Here is a 20,104-nt window from a genome sequence, read left to right as displayed (position 1 = left end):
TCGAGTTACTCGAAACAACCAACTTGACTCGCCCTATAGTCCTCTCACAGTCGTCTATATACGTCAAGAATGTTAGAATTGACAGAAGTTGTCTATGGTTGCTTTGATCGACCAAAAATAAACCGAACCGTTCGGCGAACCGATTGAACCGAACCGTACGAAACGAAAATGGCAACATGAGGAACAAACATTCTTGCGGCCGATATTGTTTTCTTTATGACTTATCGTGATTATGTTTTCTCCTGCTGCCCATGTGTTTTAGAGTTTTCCGTTGCTGTGTTTAAAATGCTCTAGTTTATTAAAAATCGCGAATGTAATAAGTGAACATTGAAGTCTTGATATTGGAATACTTACGCGAACTCTATTCTAGTGGCCAGACGGCAATTTTATGAAGCAAAATGGCAAAGAAGAGATCTAAAGCGAAGTCAGCAAAACCGGCTCTTGCCGTCGAATCACCTGTGACTGTGACTAAAACACCAGGCGTTGACACGATCAACACAGAAGAAGCCATTGCGGCAGCTTTGAGTTCAGTTGCTCAACCAGTCCTAATGAAAGTTTGTAGACTCTGTGAGACCAAAGATGGCCCATTTCTTAACATCTTTGATCCCGAAACATTAACTGCTAAGAAAACCCAAGATCTGATGCCATTTGTGGTAAGACAATGTATATAATTAAGTTAAGCAGTCATTCTATAGTCTAAACCAAATATACCTACATGCATACCATAACTAAAAAGAACACATACTGTATGTAAATTTTACAACATATTGTTTGTCTGTTTATGTATATAATTATGTATGTTTATGTATATAAACCTCTAGCTCTACTTAAATCAAAAAGTATTTAGTTAAGTTCTACTACTAGAGAATTTGTAGTCAGTTTGAATTTGTCCTTTAACAATGATATATTTGATGTTGTTATTCTCTTATGATACCGTAGTGGTACAGAAGGCCTTCACTAGGTTTGTAACACTTTTTGATGCCTTCTGTATCTGGAGGCATCCCCAGCTCATCTCTACGGCTTTCAGTTCCTTCTCAATAGAGCTCTACTGGTGGTTGCCATGAGACGTGAGATAACTGTATGACATGTCACTGGCAGACTAGATGGGGCTGGCTGATCACCACCCATTTGCCGGTGCTAGAGTACAGTTTTATGATAGAACCGTGTCCTACATCTGCCTTCGTGACTGATAAATGGTCTCACCAAAAGATCAGCGCTGACTTTTGGGTTTGCATTGTGTAGATGCGGGATCATTTTGTGGTAAACAATTTATTTATTTCATTTTTAAATTTAAATTTCTTTATTATGTTATACTTGTGTATGTTATGGTTTATCACAAATAAATGTGATGATTTCTGTACAGGATATTGTTCTAAAACTAGCTTATTATTAGTCATAAACCTAGCTTATTATTTCCGTTGGATAAGGTGTACTCGGGTAGTCCTGAAAAGAAGAGTTATTTTTAAATGATTTTCTGGATTACCCAATTTCCAAAATTTACTTGGAAAACATTACAGCTACACATAGTAAGCTGGTTTTTATATCTGTACTCAATTTTAAGTGAGGCCATGTAAGCAACAAACTGAGACCCTAATATGTTTGATGTTCATAGAAAGTTCTTGTGATACTGCATCAAAACAACAAAGTAATGATAAAAGTATTAAAGCGCATTTTATTAATAATAACAAAGCTTTACGCATAAATAGAGAAAAATTGACCAAACACGTTAATTTTACTAATGAGTCACTAAAGTTTAGTAATGCGACAAAGAGGGACACTCTAACATTAAGAAAATCACTTTGCTTTATCTTTATAAAAAATACGAAATATTAGGTATATGCATACTTTTTACACATGATAAGTATGTTTGTTAACCCATTCAGAGCCAGCGCCTCAGTTTATGGGTCATGCTCAAACAGTTCCGCAGGGCCAGTGACTCACATGTGAGTCCAGAATAAATTCTGATTTATACATAAACTAGACATAATTTGCCGTAATAACATACGTATCCACTAAGTTAACAACCATTTCTATAAGGTATATTACGATAAAAAACTATAAACACGTTTTTTTAATAAAAATAGACCCTCGAATATTCAATTTTGGTTTACGTGCAATATAGTAAATATTCTGAAATTCAAGATACTTACGCGTTGCAAGCAAACAGAAAAATTCATATTACAAAGATACCAAAAATATGTATATTTTTGGAAGTTATTGACATGGCTCAGGGCATGGGTCACCGTGGCCTGGCGCTACTTGTAAAAACTACAAATGTTTCCGTAGCAGGCTAAAATAAACTTTATTGACTTGATTTAAAGCTTTGATATTGTACCATTTTACAACCGATTACTGTTTGGATGACGGCAAGCAACATTTTGTAAGGACCAAACTGTAGTATAATAATATTTTGTTTTGTGTGATGGGTAATAAGACAATGAGGATTTTCTCACACTGTATTTTTTGATAATATTTGGTGATTGTTGTATTGTATCTTAGGCAATTACCTACTAACAATGATATTAATATTCATTCATTTTATTTCGTTTCAATATAAAACAACGCAGTTGAAAGTCACCACGACTTGACCCAAAAACAAAACAACAACAAACACAGAAGTAATATATGAAAAAAGTGAAAAAGTTCATTCCTACAAATTGCATTTTTTTATAGGTACAGAAAAAAGGTTTTAGCAGGGACTGATTTCGGTTACGGTATAACGGTATGGTAGCGATATAAAATTACAATACCGATACATTATACCGGTTAGGCCGCGCGGCTCCGATATAAAGATATCGCTACCGTTTTAAAATAACGGTACCGGTATGTTTCCGGTATATACCTAGTTGGTTACTAAAATCTGTTACTGCAATAATCTTTATCTACATAAAATATACGAACGAAAGTTGAATAAACTATATATTAAAATGAAGTACACAAAATCAGGAATTACATATGACAATATCATTCAAAGTGACCTCCTCTGGCCTTGACACAGGCCCTCAAACGACGAGGCCATTCATCAATAGTGGCACGCACGATTGTCATGTCTAATTCCGTCACTGTCTTAACTATGGCCCGCTTGAGAGAGTCAAGATTTGTGTGGGGTTTAGCACAGGCTTTCTCCTCGATAACCTGCCATATGGTATAATCCAGGGGGCTAAGGTCTGGGCTGAAGGACGGCCAGTCTTCGTGGGCAATAAAGTCAATTTTGTTCCTTCGAAACCAGACGAGTTGTTTTTGCCTTATGTGCAGAAAGACCCATGGCTGGTTTTGAAATAGGGTGTGGTTTAAGGGCTTCACTATTGGTTCGAGAACGGTTTCCTGGTAAACTTTGGCCCCAGTTTTCACACCTTTTTCACAGAAATGAACCTGTGTTAGCCCTGAGTATGACACACCCAGCCAAATCATCACATAAGAGGGATGATGGCCTCGTTGCACTCTCGGAACAGCCGCAATCGCCTGTTGACTGTTTTTTGCATACACTCTGTCATTCTGGCGGTTACAACATTCTTCAATGGTAATTTTTTTTCATCTGTAAATAGCATTTTTCGGTGGCCATTTTGTGCGTACCGCTTCAATAGCAAACGCGACTTCTCTCTAGCCTCATAGTCGTTAATCGTCCATTAAGCAAATTACCTTTTTGTCTGCAGTAAGCGTGTAGTCCAAGGTCTTCAGTGATAACTTTTTTAGGGAGCTTCTCTTCACAGACATCTGTATTGCCAACAACTTTTGCTTCCGGACGGGGTTTCTTGCAATTCTCGCGTTCACGAGCTGGGGTCCGAACGGTGCGTCTTCCAGACCTCTTGCGGTAATCGAAGCTCTGAGTACGATTGTATCTATCAATTGTGCGATAAACAAATTGTTTGTTGATTTTTAGGTTTTCAAGCAACTTCAAAATCATGTTTGGCCCACATTTGTGCAACGCAATTACTGCGATACGATTCTCTTTTAGGCCCCAATTCATTATATATAGATACGAGATAAGCGTTATGTGTGGTATATAATTATAGCTCACAAATCCACCATATTATGTAATTTTTAGGGTTCCGTAGTCAACTTATAGTTTCGCCATGTCCGTCTGTCTGTCTGTCTGCCCGAGGCTTTGCGCCGTGGTCGTTAATGCTAGATGGCTGAAATGTGGCATGGATATATAAATCAATAAAGCGGACAAAGTCGTGGAATAAAACCTGAAATATATATTTTTTAGGGTACCTCCCCTACACGTAAAGTGGGGGTGATTTTTTTTTGCTTCAACCCTACAGTGTGGGATATCGTTTGAAAGGTCTTTCAAAACTAACAGGGGTCTTCAACAAATATTATAAAGTGAATATATTCGGAGATTCAAACTTGCCAAAGAGCCCAAGAACGAAGCATACTAAACCTAAAAAGACTAGACAGAGTGAGAAATACAAAAATACGAGAGAGGACGAGAGTCATCGACGCATTAGAACACTGTCTGAAAATGAAATGGCAATGGGCGGGCCATATAGCGAGAATGAGCGACCAAAAATGGACCAAACGTGTAACACTTTGGAAAGGGCCACATGGAAAAAGAAAATCTGGCAGACCAAACACAAGATGGGTCGATGACGTCACCAACATCATACCGCACAAATGGCAAGATGTAGCGCAGGACCGCTCAGAATGGCGGCGGCTGGGGGAGGCCTTTACTCGCGAAGAGGTCCACTAATCATAGTGCTAGTTAGTAGTTAAATTAAGTTAATAATAATAATAAAAAATTAAGTATGTAAGCTAGAGATATATATTTATTAATCATTGTTATTAGAGTGGAATTAAAGGCTTTTTTATTTATTTTTTTTTATATTCGGAGATAATCGCTCCGAAAGAAAAAAAAGAGTCCCTCCCCCCCTCTAACTTTAGAACAATATGAAAAAAATCGTGGAAGTAGAGCTTAAGAAAGACGTCAAATGAAAACTATTGCGGATATGATCAGTTTAGCTGTTTCAAAGTTATCGCAAAAAGTTTCCCTTTCATAGTAAAAAGACGTACTATCCACAGTTCATCCCTTTGTTAATAATCTACTATACTTTAAGCTCCAGTTTAGCTTATTGTGACTGAAGAGTAATTACGGAACCCTACTCTGAGCATGGCCCGATATGCTCTTGGCCGATTTATTTATTTTTTCGGTAGCATTTGTTTTAACGGAAATAAAGAGGTTGCAAATCGAGTAACAGAACTTAGTAACCAACTAGGTACCTTAACCGTTATTATAGCTAAAATGATAGTATTAAATAAAATGAAAAGGGTTTACGGGCTTACACTTACATAGACAGCTTCATCCAATAGGAACCAAGTTGGTGCAAGGCGCGGGCGGCTTGGCAACGACGCCTAAGCTGATAGGGTACCTTTATGAAAGCGGTTAAGGTACCCGAAAAAATAACGGTACCGTTATTTTTCGGTAGCGAAATAAATCTATTCGGCTACCTAAATGGTTCGGATTAAACCGGCATGACGTCATACCGTTATATAAAGGAGTCGTTATTTTTCGGCTATGCAGTCCCTGGTGTTTATTTTATTTTATTTATTTATTGAACAATATAAAATTTAGTAAAAATGTTCCATAATGTTCTTCAACTGGCCGGCTGGCTACGAGTATTGTATGTTCTAAGTTCTTAAATTTTGCCTACTTAGTCATAATGTTATTTAACCTTTCGTATGGGCCTGTCAGAAGCCCTAACTAACATTAAACATGACATAGTGGGACTATCAGAAGTTAGAAGATCGGAAAATAAGATTCTAGAAGATGAAGACTATATATTTTGCCATACGGGTCAAACACAAGGAAGGTATGGAGTAGGTTTCCTAATCAGAAGTAAATTTAAGAAAAATATACTGAGCTACAATGGAATATCAGAGAGAGTTTGCATTTTAAACTTAAAGTTCAATGAAACAGAAATTTCTCTAATACAAGCCTATGCACCAACATCAGACGCCTCAGATAACGAAATCAAACAATTCTATGAACAACTAAGAGCTACAGAGGACCTTACAAGTAAGAATATTATTCTAATGGGGGATTTCAATGCAAAAATTGGAAAAAGAAAACCAGGAGAAGAAAGTGTTATGGGTCCTTTTTGCTATGGATCCAGAAACCATAGAGGTGAGACACTCTTACAATATGCCTTGGAAAAAAACTTAAAAATCCTTAACTCCCAGTTTAATAAAAAGGAAAAGACCCTATGGACATGGGTTTCACCAAATGGGCTACATAAAAATCAAATTGATTATATGCTGAGCAATTGTACCAGACAGTTTACAAACATAGAAATTATAAATATACCGAACTACTCCAGTGACCACAGACTTGTACGAGGAACATATTTACTTAAAGCAAGGGGCCAAAGTAGAAAACACTTCAACAACACCACATCTCAACTGAAAAATGAAGAAGGACAAAAAACGTTTTTGAAATCATTAGAAAAAGAAGCAGAGAACTTGCAACTAATCGAAACTGAGGACATAGATACATACTACAAAAAAATTGAAAAAGCTATCAGCAACAGTCTTAGTGACACAGCACTAGTTAAAACACACAAGCAACACACTATCTTCTCTGCAGAAACTAGAAACATGATAAAAAAACGTTCAGAGCTACTGAAGAAGAAGCCAAAAACCAATAGTGATCGGGAGAAATTATCTAGACTCTATAAAGAAACTAACAAGTTAGCAAAAAAAAAGCGGCCAAGTGCGAGTTGGACTCGCGCATGAAGGGTTCCGTACAATTTAAGACGGATTAAAAAAAATCTTACTAGATCTTGTTCAACATTTTACCACTTTGGACACACATTTTACCACATTGGAAGTGTATCTCGCGCAAACTATACAGTTTAGAAAAAAATGATATTAGGAACCTAAATATCATTTTTGAAGACCTATCCATAGATACCCCACACGTATGTTTCATAAAAATTTTTTTTTTAAAATTTTATGACGTATTAAAAAAAACTACTCACTAGATCTCGTTCAAACCAATTTTCAGTGGAAGTTTGCATGGTAATGTATATCATATATTTTTTTTGATTTTTCATTCTGTTATTTTAGAAGTTACAGGGGGGGGGGGGACACACTTTTTTCACTTTGGAAGGTTCTCTCGCGCAAACTATTCAGTTTAGAAAAAAATGATATTAGAAACCTTAATATCATTTTTGAAGATCTATCCATAGATACCCCACACGTATGGGTTTGATGAAAAAAAATATTTTTTTTTTATTTCATGACGTATTAAAAAAAAACTACTTACTAGATCTTGTTCAAACCAATTTTCGGTGGAAGTTTACATGGCAATGTATATCATATATTTTTTTTAGATTTTTCATTCTGTTATTTTAGAAGTTACGGGGGGGGGGGGGGGGACACACACACATTTTACCACTTTGGAAGTGTCTCTCGCGCAAACTATTCATTTTAGAAAAAAATGATATTAGAAACCTCAATATCATTTTTGAAGACCTATCCATAGATACCCCACACGTATGGGTTTGATGAAAAAAGATTTTTTGAGTTTCAGTTCTAAGTATGGGGAACCCCCAAAATTTATTGTTTTTTTTCTATTTTTGTGTAAAAATCTTAATGCGGTTCATAGAATACATCCACATACTAAGTTTGAACAGTACAGCTCTTATAGTTTCGGAAAAAAGTGGCTGTGACAGAATCGGACAGACAGACGGACATGACGAATCTATAAGGGTTCCGTTTTTTGCCATTTGGCTACGGAACCCTAAAATAGTACATTACGATACAAGTGCGAAAAATAGGAAATTCGAAACGAGTGGCGATAAATTAAAACACGACCGAAGGGAGTGTTTTAAATCGACACGAGTTGCGAATTACCTATTCGCACATGTATCGTACAACGTTTTACAGTACATATGGCCCTTTAAATGTTCGACACAGTAACGTAATATGCTACTTCTCGCACTAGTGCTATAAAGTAGCCCCATATGTACTGTAAAGACTATATTAACCATGGACAACAAATCATAGAAAAACATATTTCTACAACAGGCAGCTTGAAAAAAGCGTACAAACAACTGACAACAGCTAAGGAATGGATACCAAACCTAGCTACAAATACAGTAGTAAAAAAGCAACAGTCAAGAATGGAGATAGTTAATATAGCTACAGAATTCTATAGGAACCTGTACCATGATCACAACCATAGTTCTAAAACATGCCAGACTTCAACACCTGCACCTACAGCTTCAATTAAACTTTTTGATGAACAGGAAATTATTGAAAGAATTAAAAACCTGAAAAATGATAAAAGCCCTGGCCAAGATAACATTCCAAATGAAAGTATAAAAATAGGAAAATATCTTTTAGTAACACCATTGACCCTATTATTCAATAAAATATTGCGAGACAGGAAAATACCATCAAACTGGGCAGAATCAAGAATAATACTACTTTACAAAAAAGGAGACCCGAAGGATGTGAGCAACTATCGTCCAATCAGCCTACTACCGACACTCTATAAACTATTCGCATCATGCATAGAAAAGAGATTAGAGGCCAACATCGAACAACACCAGCCCATTGACCAACGGGGTTTAGAAAAAACTACTGTACCATCGATCATATTAACATAACACAACAAATTATAGAAAATTTTGAGGAGCTAAAAAAAACCCCTTTACATTGCGTTTATCGATTATACCAAGGCTTTTGACTCAATATCCCATGAAAGCATATGGAAGGCATTAGAACATCAGAATATACCTAAACAATACATAGAAATAATAAAAAACATTTATAGTAACAGTGTTAGCAGAGTGAAGTTGGATAGACTAGGCCCAGAAATAAAAATATGTAGAGGTGTAAAGCAGGGCGACCCCCTGTCACCAAGACTTTTCATTGCAGTCCTGCAAGACATTATGAAAACCTTGAAATGGAATAAAAATGGTATCTACATTGATGGTAAATTTCTTAGCAATTTACGCTTTGCAGACGATATAGCTATTTTCTCGGAAACCGCAAAACAACTAAAAGATATGATACAAGAACTGAGCACCGCTCGCTAGCAACAATATTGGACTAAGACTTAATACTTCCAAAACAAAAATTATTACTAATAGTAAAAAGACACCTATATTGATTGATGGAACACAACTAGACTATGAAGATCAGTATATATACCTAGGGAAGCTGATATCTTTCAAAAAGTCAAGAGACATAGATGAGCTGGACCGAAGAATCACCATTTCATGGAACAAGTTCTGGTCCTACAAGGAAGTACTTAAATCAAGTCTTCCTCTTTTAACTAAAAAGAAGATTATGGATTCGTGCCTCCTTCCTTGCCTCACCTATGCAAGCCAAACCTGGATATACAATGAAGAAACAAAACATAAAATTCAAATTTGTCAACGAGCTATAGAGCGGAGCATCCTGAACATCAAACTTAAAGACAAGAAAAGAAACATTGATATTAGAAATAAAACAAATGTTATAGTTAGGGCGGCGAATAGGGGAATTTTCGGTAATACTCGAGCGTGGCAGTTTAAGATATGAGAGATACCTTAGACCTAATAGAACAACCTTGTAAAGTATTTAGCTCTATATGTAGTGACGCGCGCCTAGGATAGACGATCAGATTAGTAAAAAAAAATCGATAGTCTGAAATACTCGAGCGCGTCAGATTAAGATATTGGGGGTTGATTTTAGTGTTTTAAGACTAAATTTAACTAATCTGACGATAAGTCCTTGACGCCGCCGAGTTATAGGGTCGCGAACTTGTAAAAAAAAAACGTTAATCCGGCAACCTCGAGCGCGATTCTTTTTATTTTATTTTGAAGAATATACTCTAAAACTTACTAAAAATACAAAATCTGCCGGTTTCCGCATGACCGGAAGTGTGGAGGAGCCATTTCGTCTTCCGAAAAACGCGTTGCGGCATATAAGTCGCGAATGATACATTTTACATAAAAAAAAGTTTAAATAAACAAAAAAGGTAATTTGATTTTAGACAAAAAAGGTCTCTTTACATTTTTGTCCAAAGTTAAAACTTTTTGACTTGAAGCATCATAAAAACTCAAACTCCCGGTTTTTTGAGTATATCTCGAAAACTGAGGGTGTTAAAAAAAATTGATATGAAATAACGATGATTAAATTATGTGACTTTTATTATATCTCAATTTTTTTTTCTAAAGCTTCTCGACAATTTTCGTGGACTCGGAAAAAGTTACGCGTATCTGTATACAAAAGTATTATTAACATGTACAGTTTCATGTATGTATATTATTCAATAGCCTGTTGATCCTCAAATTGTTTTTTGGACGTACCGTAAGCAAAACGAAGTAAAGAATTGAAGCAAAAAAGAGGAATTTGCCATAAACATGTAATACAGACTGAGCGCTTCGCGGAAATATGCCATCCTACCAGTATTTTTTCTTTATTTCACAACATTGATGGTGGGGAAAGAAGCGGTAGAAGGGAATTTTCGGTACACCCTAATATATATATTTATGGTCCCCTACCGTAGACCTATGTGATCGTAATCTATTTGAACCACGACTTGTGCTACGTCTTCAAAGTCGTCGATGGAATAGTGCAGCGAACAATCGAGAAGCTCTCAAGTCACGAAGAAGCCGACACGAAGACAGTTTTCCTTGCCTGTCAATTGCCATAAGGTTCTACAACAATCATTCGAACATCAGACACAGATATTCTGGTCATTATGTTGGCCAATGTGGAGCATTTGAACGAATCGGTTAGAGTGTGGATGGATCTCGGAGTCGGTAATGCACGTCGCTATATAGATGTTTTCGGCACTGTCAGTTCAGTTAGGCTCAATGCTTTCACGCGCACTGCCTGCGTTCCACGCTTTAACAGGATGCGATTTTAATCCAGCATTGTATAAACGAGGCAAAAAGAGACCTTTTGATATTTTGAGAAAATCTGAGATCTACCTACAATTAATCTATCTACAATTCGTACTACATTTCATCTACATTTACGTTGGTTGCATCTATCGCTTTATTGTCATTCTTTTATACTACGTCGGTGGCAAACAAGCATACGGCCTGCCTGATGGTAAGCAGTATCCGTAGCCTATGTACGCCTGCAACTCCAGAGGACACCCTTAAAATCCCCGTTTTATCGAGGAGAAAGAAAGGAAAAAAAAGAAACCAAAAAACCTTTTTCGGTCAGATTAAGAGAACCCACCAACATTTTTGTCAGATTAAGAAAATATGCTTTCAGGATACCGAGATAAACCTCCCCTATGAAAATCTGACGCGCTCGAGTATTTCAAAAAAACTTTTTTTTTTTGCATTTTCAAAAATTCATCGTATTTTATCGTCACGCCGAAATCCTTGGGGCCTACTTAACACCCCTTCCGAAAATCTGACGCGCTCGAGTAAATTTTTTTTTTTTTGCATTTTTGACTACTTTATATTCCTACCCCCACCACGCAAACCGGCAGATTAGTATACCTTTGTTATCAGAGGCACTTGGGGCATACGTAGTATGAATATCTGACGCGCTCGAGAATGGCCAAGTAACTGTTTTTTTTTACATTTTTGAAAAACCGTACACGCCAAACCCACCGCTAAAATGGTTTTTACCATACGAGCTTTTCTTTTCGAAATTATTTTATCTTTCGATTTTGATAGGTCTCGACGGCGCCGTTGAATTACGCCATTTAGCTACCTCGCCTCCCTAACTATTATAGACGCTTTACAACATGCTAAACGCCTCAAATGGAAGTGGGCAGGCCACATAGCTCGCTCCATCTTTTGTCAGAGTACAAAAGATGGACACTAAAAGCGACAACTTGGAAAGGTCCAGTAGGCAAGAGAAAACAAGGAAGGCCAAAAGAACGATGGGCAGATGAGATATCTCAAGTAGCCGGTACAGACTGGACAGAGATAGCCAAAGACCGAAGTGTCTGGAAAAATTTGGAGGAGACCTTTACCCGAACGGGACCTTAAATAAAACACCAAATATTCATATACATACTCTTCATAGTTTCAACTATTTAAAGAAACAAATGTTTTTAATATATTGTATACTTTATTTAAGGAATAAAAAGGTTTATTATTATTATATGGGCCTGTCAAAAATATGCCATTTATTTAGCAAACATGACATCTTCATGTTTAAGTTGAATTTTGCTGAATATATATGGAGCAGATCTGCTCCTAAGCATACCAAGGGTTAAAACCTAACCAACTTCTAATGTGAAAGAAATAGTTATATATGTTTCTACATTGCCTACCGCATTATATAGTGTTAGTAAGTAGTAGTAAACATACAGCTTACTTTTTTTTTTCATAATGAATTATAGCAAAGTAACCAGAAAAAGTTTCCAAGAATCGTTGTCACAGTCTCATGAAGGTAAATACTTACGAAATGAATGTGAAGTTAAGGGGCTCCCTAACGCCAATGGCATTCGATCTGAATCCCTTAGTTTTGTAATGTTTATTGTAGCTTATCATATTAATAGCAACGGATTTAAGCAATGTATTATTCCATATCCCATATTTACTTCAAAGTTTCATTGTCTTTGAGATATTTGGCATCAAAGTTGAACAATTTTAGGCCAAAAAACTGGTTTTCGGGCCATAACTTTTGTGTTAATTAGTTTTAAATTAAAATTTCTAGCCAGTTTTCAGAGACGTCTTTTACATGTTTAAAAATCATAAAAAAGAAGTGTTCATTTCTTCCAAAATCCGACAGACCAGAATATTGAAGATTGAAGAACCGATAGCCGTTTGTCTTATAATTCTATCTGTAGTGCAAATGTAGCAGTAATGACTTAAAACTTGTCAAAGATCGATGAAAACCATGGGGTGCCCCAAAATTACTTTTTGCATTTTATACTAAACTTTTCTTTTGGATAGTTTCTTGGTTCATTCTGCCACTTCTATAAATACTGTTGAATCAACCGGGTGTTATCACTAAATTGCTTAAAGGCTGAATTTACTCCGCTTAGCAAGTCATCGCAAAATGAACGCGTTTTAACTATCAGGGACACCCTACCCTACTATGCAACACTTTATGTAAAAGATCTAAATTGGAAATGAATACCATCTTACCAATGCAGGTGATCACACACGTTCCAATTCGAGATTCCACTTGTTTCACTATCTCTCTCTGAAATTTACTTTTGGATGTGCTAATTTTAACAAAAATGACGAACTCGCGATTTATTTTCTGATTTTGTTTTTTCATTTCAGATCGCTGAATATGATGACCTTCCTCATAAAATATGCTTCCGTTGTTCAGCCAAAGTGGAGGAGCTACATGAATTTGTACAAAAGTGTATTAAAACTCAGGAAAATTTGCGTAAAGCTTTAGGTAGATCTGGTCCAAAAACTCAAAGCAGTAAAATATGGGAGGAAAAATTGCATAAATCCAATATCTCAAATGATGCAATATGTGATGCTTTGATTAAAAAAGCTATGGCCGGAATTGAGGACTTGCCCTTAAAATCGTTGCCACTTGATGAAACACAAAACAAAAGCAAAAAATCAATTACTGTTCAGAAAGACGAGGAAGATGATGAATCCGACTTACCACTTAACAGAGTTAAACGAGAAACTAATAATACGATTAGTTTAAGATCAACTAGACAAGAGCAGTTCGAAAATGAAAACGATAAACCTGTGGGAAACCAATCCTTAGATTCACTAAAAAATAAAAGAGTGACACGTGAATCTGAATCGTTGAATAACCAAATTTCGCCTATAGAAGTGCAATCTGACGATGACGAGCCGTTACAGACAAGAAAGAGTATTAAAAAAAGTAAGACAGTTAATCAAAATAAAACACACGCTGAAGCTAAGAAAAATGTTATCAGCAGCGAAGAAGATGATTCAGATAACAATTTAAAAATTAAACAACCAGAACAAATTAACCAGGAAGCCGTAAAAAGTGCTCCCTCAAAAGATAAAGATTTTGATATTATGGATCACATTAGCATGATAAAAGTGAATGGCGTTGGCGTTCTTTTTCAGTGCAAATTATGTAACAGAAACTTCCTTAAAAAGGAAGTTGTTATTTCTCATGCTTGTGCGAAAACCGGTGTACCTAAAATTGATTTTACCACAAATTTGGCTCCGATTTCAGAGCCGCCAAAAGTAACCACTGTTAAATATATTAATACGAGAATCGATGGCGACCGTAAACCAGCACCACCTCCAACAGTTGTCCCGCCTGCTGCATCTATCCCTAAACCGACTCAACCACCCGCACCTGAACTTAAATCTAAGCCTAAAATAGGTCCCGCAAGCAAAGTAAAACGCCCTGTTGTTGGAATGGTTGTAACACCGCGAGAGCCGAGTCCTCCAGCACCTCAATCAACTCCTGTTACGACCATGCCTGCCGTTGAATTCCCTGCCGCTCCAAATTTAAAGAGCAGGTATAAATTAGTGCCAGGGCCAAACAATACTTTTACGCTTATGGAAGACGTTGATCGCGACATTCCTGTTCCCCGAATTATACAAAAACCAGGGACACCCACTGACATCAGGCCAAAGCTAACGCCAGTAAAACCTAGTGAAGTTCCACAACAGATTGTTAAAAATGCTCTGAATCAACATTTCCAATCTCAAGTCATTAATTTAGATGATGCAGAAGAAATAACTCCTCACGTTTCCGGAGCGCCTCCATATCCAGTAGGATTGTTCTCAACAGTTTCGCACAATCCCAATATTTTACCCCCTCCTGTAATCCCGCAACCAGCGCCGTTTACCACACCGGCAATGAAAAAGCAATCGTATACTATAGTGAAAACCGGTAATCCAAGTAAACTTTTGATATCTACTAAAGCCCAGCCGCCGGTGGAAGAACCTCCTAAAAAGAAGCCAAGAAAAACGAAGTTAGTACCAAACACGGATGAACCTACGCCGCCTTTTAATGCATCCTCTGATGATTCGACACGGTCAAAGGATAACTTTTTTACGTTCATAAATGTGGACCCTTTACTTCAGCCATCTTACGTTCTTCCTACAAACAACATAATTCAAGAATCCCAAATTTCTACTTCCACGCCGCAAACTAACGCTTCGAAACCAGATACAAATGTTTATTCCTGTAACATGTGCCCAGAAAAATTCTCAAGAGAGAAAAAGTTGCTATCGCATATCCAATCTCATTACTCAAAAATGGATGAAGAAGATCAACAGAGAGAGAAAACCGGAAAAAGGCGAGGGAGAAGTTCAAATACAAATAAGTAGTATTCGATAGTTGAAAAGTACGCACGTTACGAGGAAAATAATAAAACATAAATAATAAGAAAGACTAAAAATGTGTACCTACCGCCATTTGAGCTATGGTCTTATTTTTTTGTTCAATGATTTATTAAATTTTTGTTTTAAGTGCTAAATTGAAAGTATTTTAAGTTTCACAAGTCAAATGAGGTGAGTTTTCTTAAATAACTACGTTTCTGTAAGTGTATGTATGAGTAAGTGTACTGTGTAAGGGTACTGTGTGAATTACTATAGTGTTTTAAACCAGTAAAAGTAAGCAAAGACATATATGGAAACATATGATTGTATATCGCCCTTAAAGAGTAGTTATGTCACTTGTGCTGTGTATTACCTATTATTTTATACTATAGATATATAAAATACATACTACATTGTTTATTTAATTGAACTATAGAACCAATGTTCTATATAAAAGATTTGAGACTTATTCATATATATATTATTATTGCCGCATACCTAGGACAAATGGATAATAGTTATAAATTTAATGATACTTTCTTATGCTTTCTTACATTCAAAGATTTTTTTTACAAGGGCGCTATCACGCTAGCGATTTGCGAGCGAGTTGATTTCGCTCCCATCCCAGTATGTTAGTATGCAACGAAATGCGCTCGCGGTGATATCAATGCACACTCGCGGCGAACTCGATGTACACTCGCGGCGAAAACATCGCGCGCTCGCCTCGCTCGCAATGAAATCTCTAGTATTAGCGTCCTAATGTGTTACTTTTTATCCAAAGGCATTAAATATGGTGCAAAGACGGCCGGTGTACAATGTCAGTTTTGTTTGCGTTTTACATTGATTTAAACTTTCACGATTTTTACACATTAATTAACACAAACGGGACTTAAAATGCCCTACTCCGTTTGCGGTCCTTGAAACGTCGGAGGTAAATTTAAAACTTAATACGCGATTAAGTCCCGTTTGTGTTAGTTAATATTGTTTGCGTTTTGTTCAAATTGCATATATTCTGTTAATTCGTCACCGCTTCCGTTATGTTTTTATCTTTTTAAACGAACGATAGTCCTTCCGCTTTACCGAGTTAACAATTACGTAACAGTACTTTGATGCTAATTGTTGTCGTATCCTTAATTTAGTTATTGTTTTTTTTTTGTTTATATTTTAGACTTTTTGGTTACGCTTATCTCTTAATTGGAGGGGTTACCTTCTATTTGAAATCTTATGAGCATTTCATTTCATTAAAAGTTGCTGACTTAAAATACATACGTGTTGACTCGAGCGTGGTTGACGCCGGACTGACAGCGTTCCTGTAATGTAATCCGTTTTTTTTTGTTATTCCACGACGGTGGAAAACAAGCATACGCCCCGCCTGATGGTGAGCAGTGTTCTTGCCCGAACACCCTTCTACAAACTAAAAAAGTCATACGGAAGATATCAGACATGACTGAAATACGATAAATCTGATATTGTATGAACGGAACGTAGGAATAAACTAGTAGAATCTCTTGTCATGATTAAGAGACAAATATTCGTACCCTACCTAAGATTCATATTTATGTTTGATGTTCTTGCAACATACTGAAGTTTGGCCAGAGAGTTTAAATAATTTTGCCAATCAAATAAATTAATGATAGTTTGCTAGTATCAAGACAGCTTGAAACACATACAGATAACATACAGATGTTCATTTAATATTCATTGTATTGTCAGGTTAGGGTTTTTTTTTATATTTAAGAATTGCATTTATTGTTACTTGCTGGCCAGACTTATCGTATTTCCTTACTTGAACTAGGAAGGCTATGTGTGGGTTGCTATGATTTCACATCAAATACGAGTTGCATTGTATGATTCAATTGCATTTTCTTTTTGCGTTTTTGCATAAATGTAACATGTTATTATTATTAATCGAAAATATAATATTATACCTTAAAGCCTTTGAGCAGGCAAACCGGTTGTGACATACGAACAGACAGACGGAAATTTTCTAAGAATACTCTACCTGAAACCGTCCAAACATGCGTTTAAACCTGTTGAACCGCACCAAGGTCGTAGTTCGGTACATATATCTATTTGTATCTACTTCATGAAATTGTGGCAATGGTGAAATCTATGGTCGCTCTTTTCGCGTGATGAATAATAACAGGGTGAAATGTCTCTATCATTATCCAACTATCTAGATGATTTTTAATTCATTGCTACCATCTTCCCGCTGCTAAGTACTCCTAGTAGAAGCAGTGGAAATACAATAGAAAAATTTCGGTGATGTACTCTATGTATGTATGTTATTATCAGACAGGAATCTGTAGGGCAAAATTGTTTGACAAGTAGGGAGTTCCTGTATCGATAAACTCAACTATCGACGCTAGTTCTATATACTAGTGAAAACTCAAGGGTTTGCTTGTAAAAATATGTTTTTATTAAGAGTAAAAAATAATAACTCAATGTACTCTTCTTTTTTAAGACAAGACAATTTTATAATTTTACTCCCTTAATTTTAGACGCTTTATACCCGAAAATATGAAACAAATTCTGGTTGTTTACTTTAACGATAGTAAATGGTACATTCACGAAGAAAAAAATTGGGATGAGTAAAATTGTCTTGTCTTAAAAACGAAGAAGAGTACATTGAGTTATTATTTAATTATTATTTTTACTCTTAATAGAAACGTATTTTTACAAGCAAACCCTTGAGTGATTACTAGTATACAGAACTAGCATCGATAGTACAGTTTATCGATACAGGAACTCCCTACTTGTCAAACAATTTTGCCCCACGGATTCCTATGTCTGGTCATTATGGTAAATTGTCGATTACTGGCCACCTTCCAATGACTGCAGCTGTAGCACGGTTGCATTTTTATCACTTGTCACTATGCCTGTCACGTTCTTACAAATAAGTGCGAAAGTGACAGGCATAGTGACAAGTGATAAACAGCCGACCATCTTAGCCCTGCTGGACACCTTATACTTACTAAAATTATACTTATTCACACAATTAAAGTAAACCAAATAGCATTAGTTCTGAAAATTTACTTGGATTTTGTGAACATTAAACAATCTTTATTTAGTATAAGTGTCCAGTTATTGGAAGGTCAAGGCCAGTAATAGACGATTTGACATACCAGTTATAATAAGATTATTAAGTAACTATGATGCTTATGTAAATATACGTGTACCTAATTGATGATTTAAAATACAATTCGTTACTTATGATTAGCAAATGTCTTTTATTTGTTCCTCATGTCATGTAACAACGGCACTATGTAAAGGAGGGTATAAAAGGAACATGAGCAATGACATGTTCTCAAAGAGATGCTAAATGTGAAGTTGCTACAAGAAGCACAAGGATAAATTCAACTATCAGCGGACGTTTTGAAATTACTTATCGTCTTGTGGTTTATGTACAGTCAGCTGCAGAGAAAAGGTAGAAATTTGCCTGCATAGATGTAACATGACATCACTATTTTTGATCTGACATAGACAATTTACGCACACACATTTGCATTTCATTTTTGGTCGTAATTTTGAAGTTTGTTCTAGTTCTTTGGTTTTGGTTCAATGTACATTGCTGCTTTTCTTAGCGCAATACTGCTTTTTGAGTGTTGCCCTACTTCACTTTGCTGTACATTGCTACTGACATACTTTGCTTGATAGACTATACCTCTCGCATCCCAAATTCTAGCTAGGGTAGTGGCACCAAAAGATGACCGGCCCCCAAAAGATGAACATTTGACCTTAAAATCGATTATTTTACGCACCTGGAGGTATTTTTTACGTACGCGCTAACGCGGCAATACTTTGCCAAGGATGACATTTAAACTCCCAGACAATTGTGCTGTGCGTATGGCTGAGAGCGGTCGTCAAATGCGCGGTCCACACCAAAATCGCCATTGCTTATAATTGCGTATAAAATTGAATTATGCATTTACTTACATGATTTTACGCAGAATATATTCTAGACTAATTCCTCTAACGTTTTCGTTATCAAGTATTGCATATTTTATATTATTTTATAAAAATATTTGCAGTTCATGTTATGGTTCCAATATTGTATGCTTAAGCCAATAGATGAACGGCGGTCAATTTTGGGCAAGGGCTTGTTTTTTCAAATGCTTGTATAAAATCAATTAGAAAAGGTAGACGCATAATTTATGTTTTAAATTGATAGCTGGCTAGGCCTTGATTTTTTGACCACAAGATGAACAAAGCTTTCTTTTATTTAACCCAGTTATTTCAAGGTTTATTTTAGTATGGGCTGTTCAACTAAAAATCTTATTCCTAAAAGAGAACTATGACAATTTACTAGTTCATTTCTTTAATACCGTGTCCAAAACTTGAACCAAGTAATTTGTTCGTTCATGTTTTGGGTAGCATTTACTACAACTAATTCGGCGACCGATCAAATACCGCAATGTAATGAAACTCGCATGCGAGTTCTCGCACCGTGTAAATGAGCCCTTACTTAAATTAAATTATATATGTATAAATATACCAAAATTAGTTATTCTGTGCTCCTGGTACTTTATTTACCATTTATAACATGCCTGCCTATTAGAACTTATTTGTAACTAAGCTGTCACTTAGGTATAAATTTTGAAGTAAAACAAGGTCACTTCGCAGAATATGTTTTAATTTTAAACAATTATGCAACAAAAACATGACACTTGTCCATTGGCGAACCTTTTGCCCTACAGGGTCACATCACAGAACACGTTTTAATTAAAAAAAATTATGCAACATAAATATGACACTTGTCCGTTGGCGAACCTTTTACCCTACAGGATCACTTCACAGAATACGTTTTAATTTTAAACAATTATGCAACAAAAATATAACATAAATTAAACAGTTTCCCAAACAATATTAAGGTGATCCCTGCTCTCCGCATAAAGATTATTGAAATATAGAAA

At 36.1% G+C, this 20,104-nt stretch overlaps 2 protein-coding genes across 2 annotated transcripts in view; both read left to right on the top strand.

The window, feature by feature from the left end:
* LOC133534439 (putative peptidyl-prolyl cis-trans isomerase dodo) overlaps positions 1-20,104 on the top strand; it is a 380,955-nt gene that overhangs the window by 309,997 nt on the left and 50,854 nt on the right. The gene's annotated exons all lie outside the window — the stretch shown is intronic.
* Positions 74-18,407, top strand: LOC133534427 (bromodomain-containing protein 4-like). The gene is made up of 2 exons (XM_061873535.1): positions 74-653; positions 13,200-18,407. The coding sequence occupies exons 1-2, from the start codon at positions 399-401 to the stop codon at positions 15,198-15,200; spliced, it is 2,256 nt and encodes a 751-aa protein (XP_061729519.1). The 5' UTR covers positions 74-398; the 3' UTR covers positions 15,201-18,407.

Source organism: Cydia pomonella, chromosome 2 (genome assembly GCF_033807575.1).
Source record: "Cydia pomonella isolate Wapato2018A chromosome 2, ilCydPomo1, whole genome shotgun sequence".
NCBI lineage: Eukaryota > Metazoa > Arthropoda > Insecta > Lepidoptera > Tortricidae > Cydia > Cydia pomonella.
The sequence above is the reverse complement of the archived record's forward strand: the minus strand, read 5'-3'. Positions and strand labels throughout refer to the sequence as shown.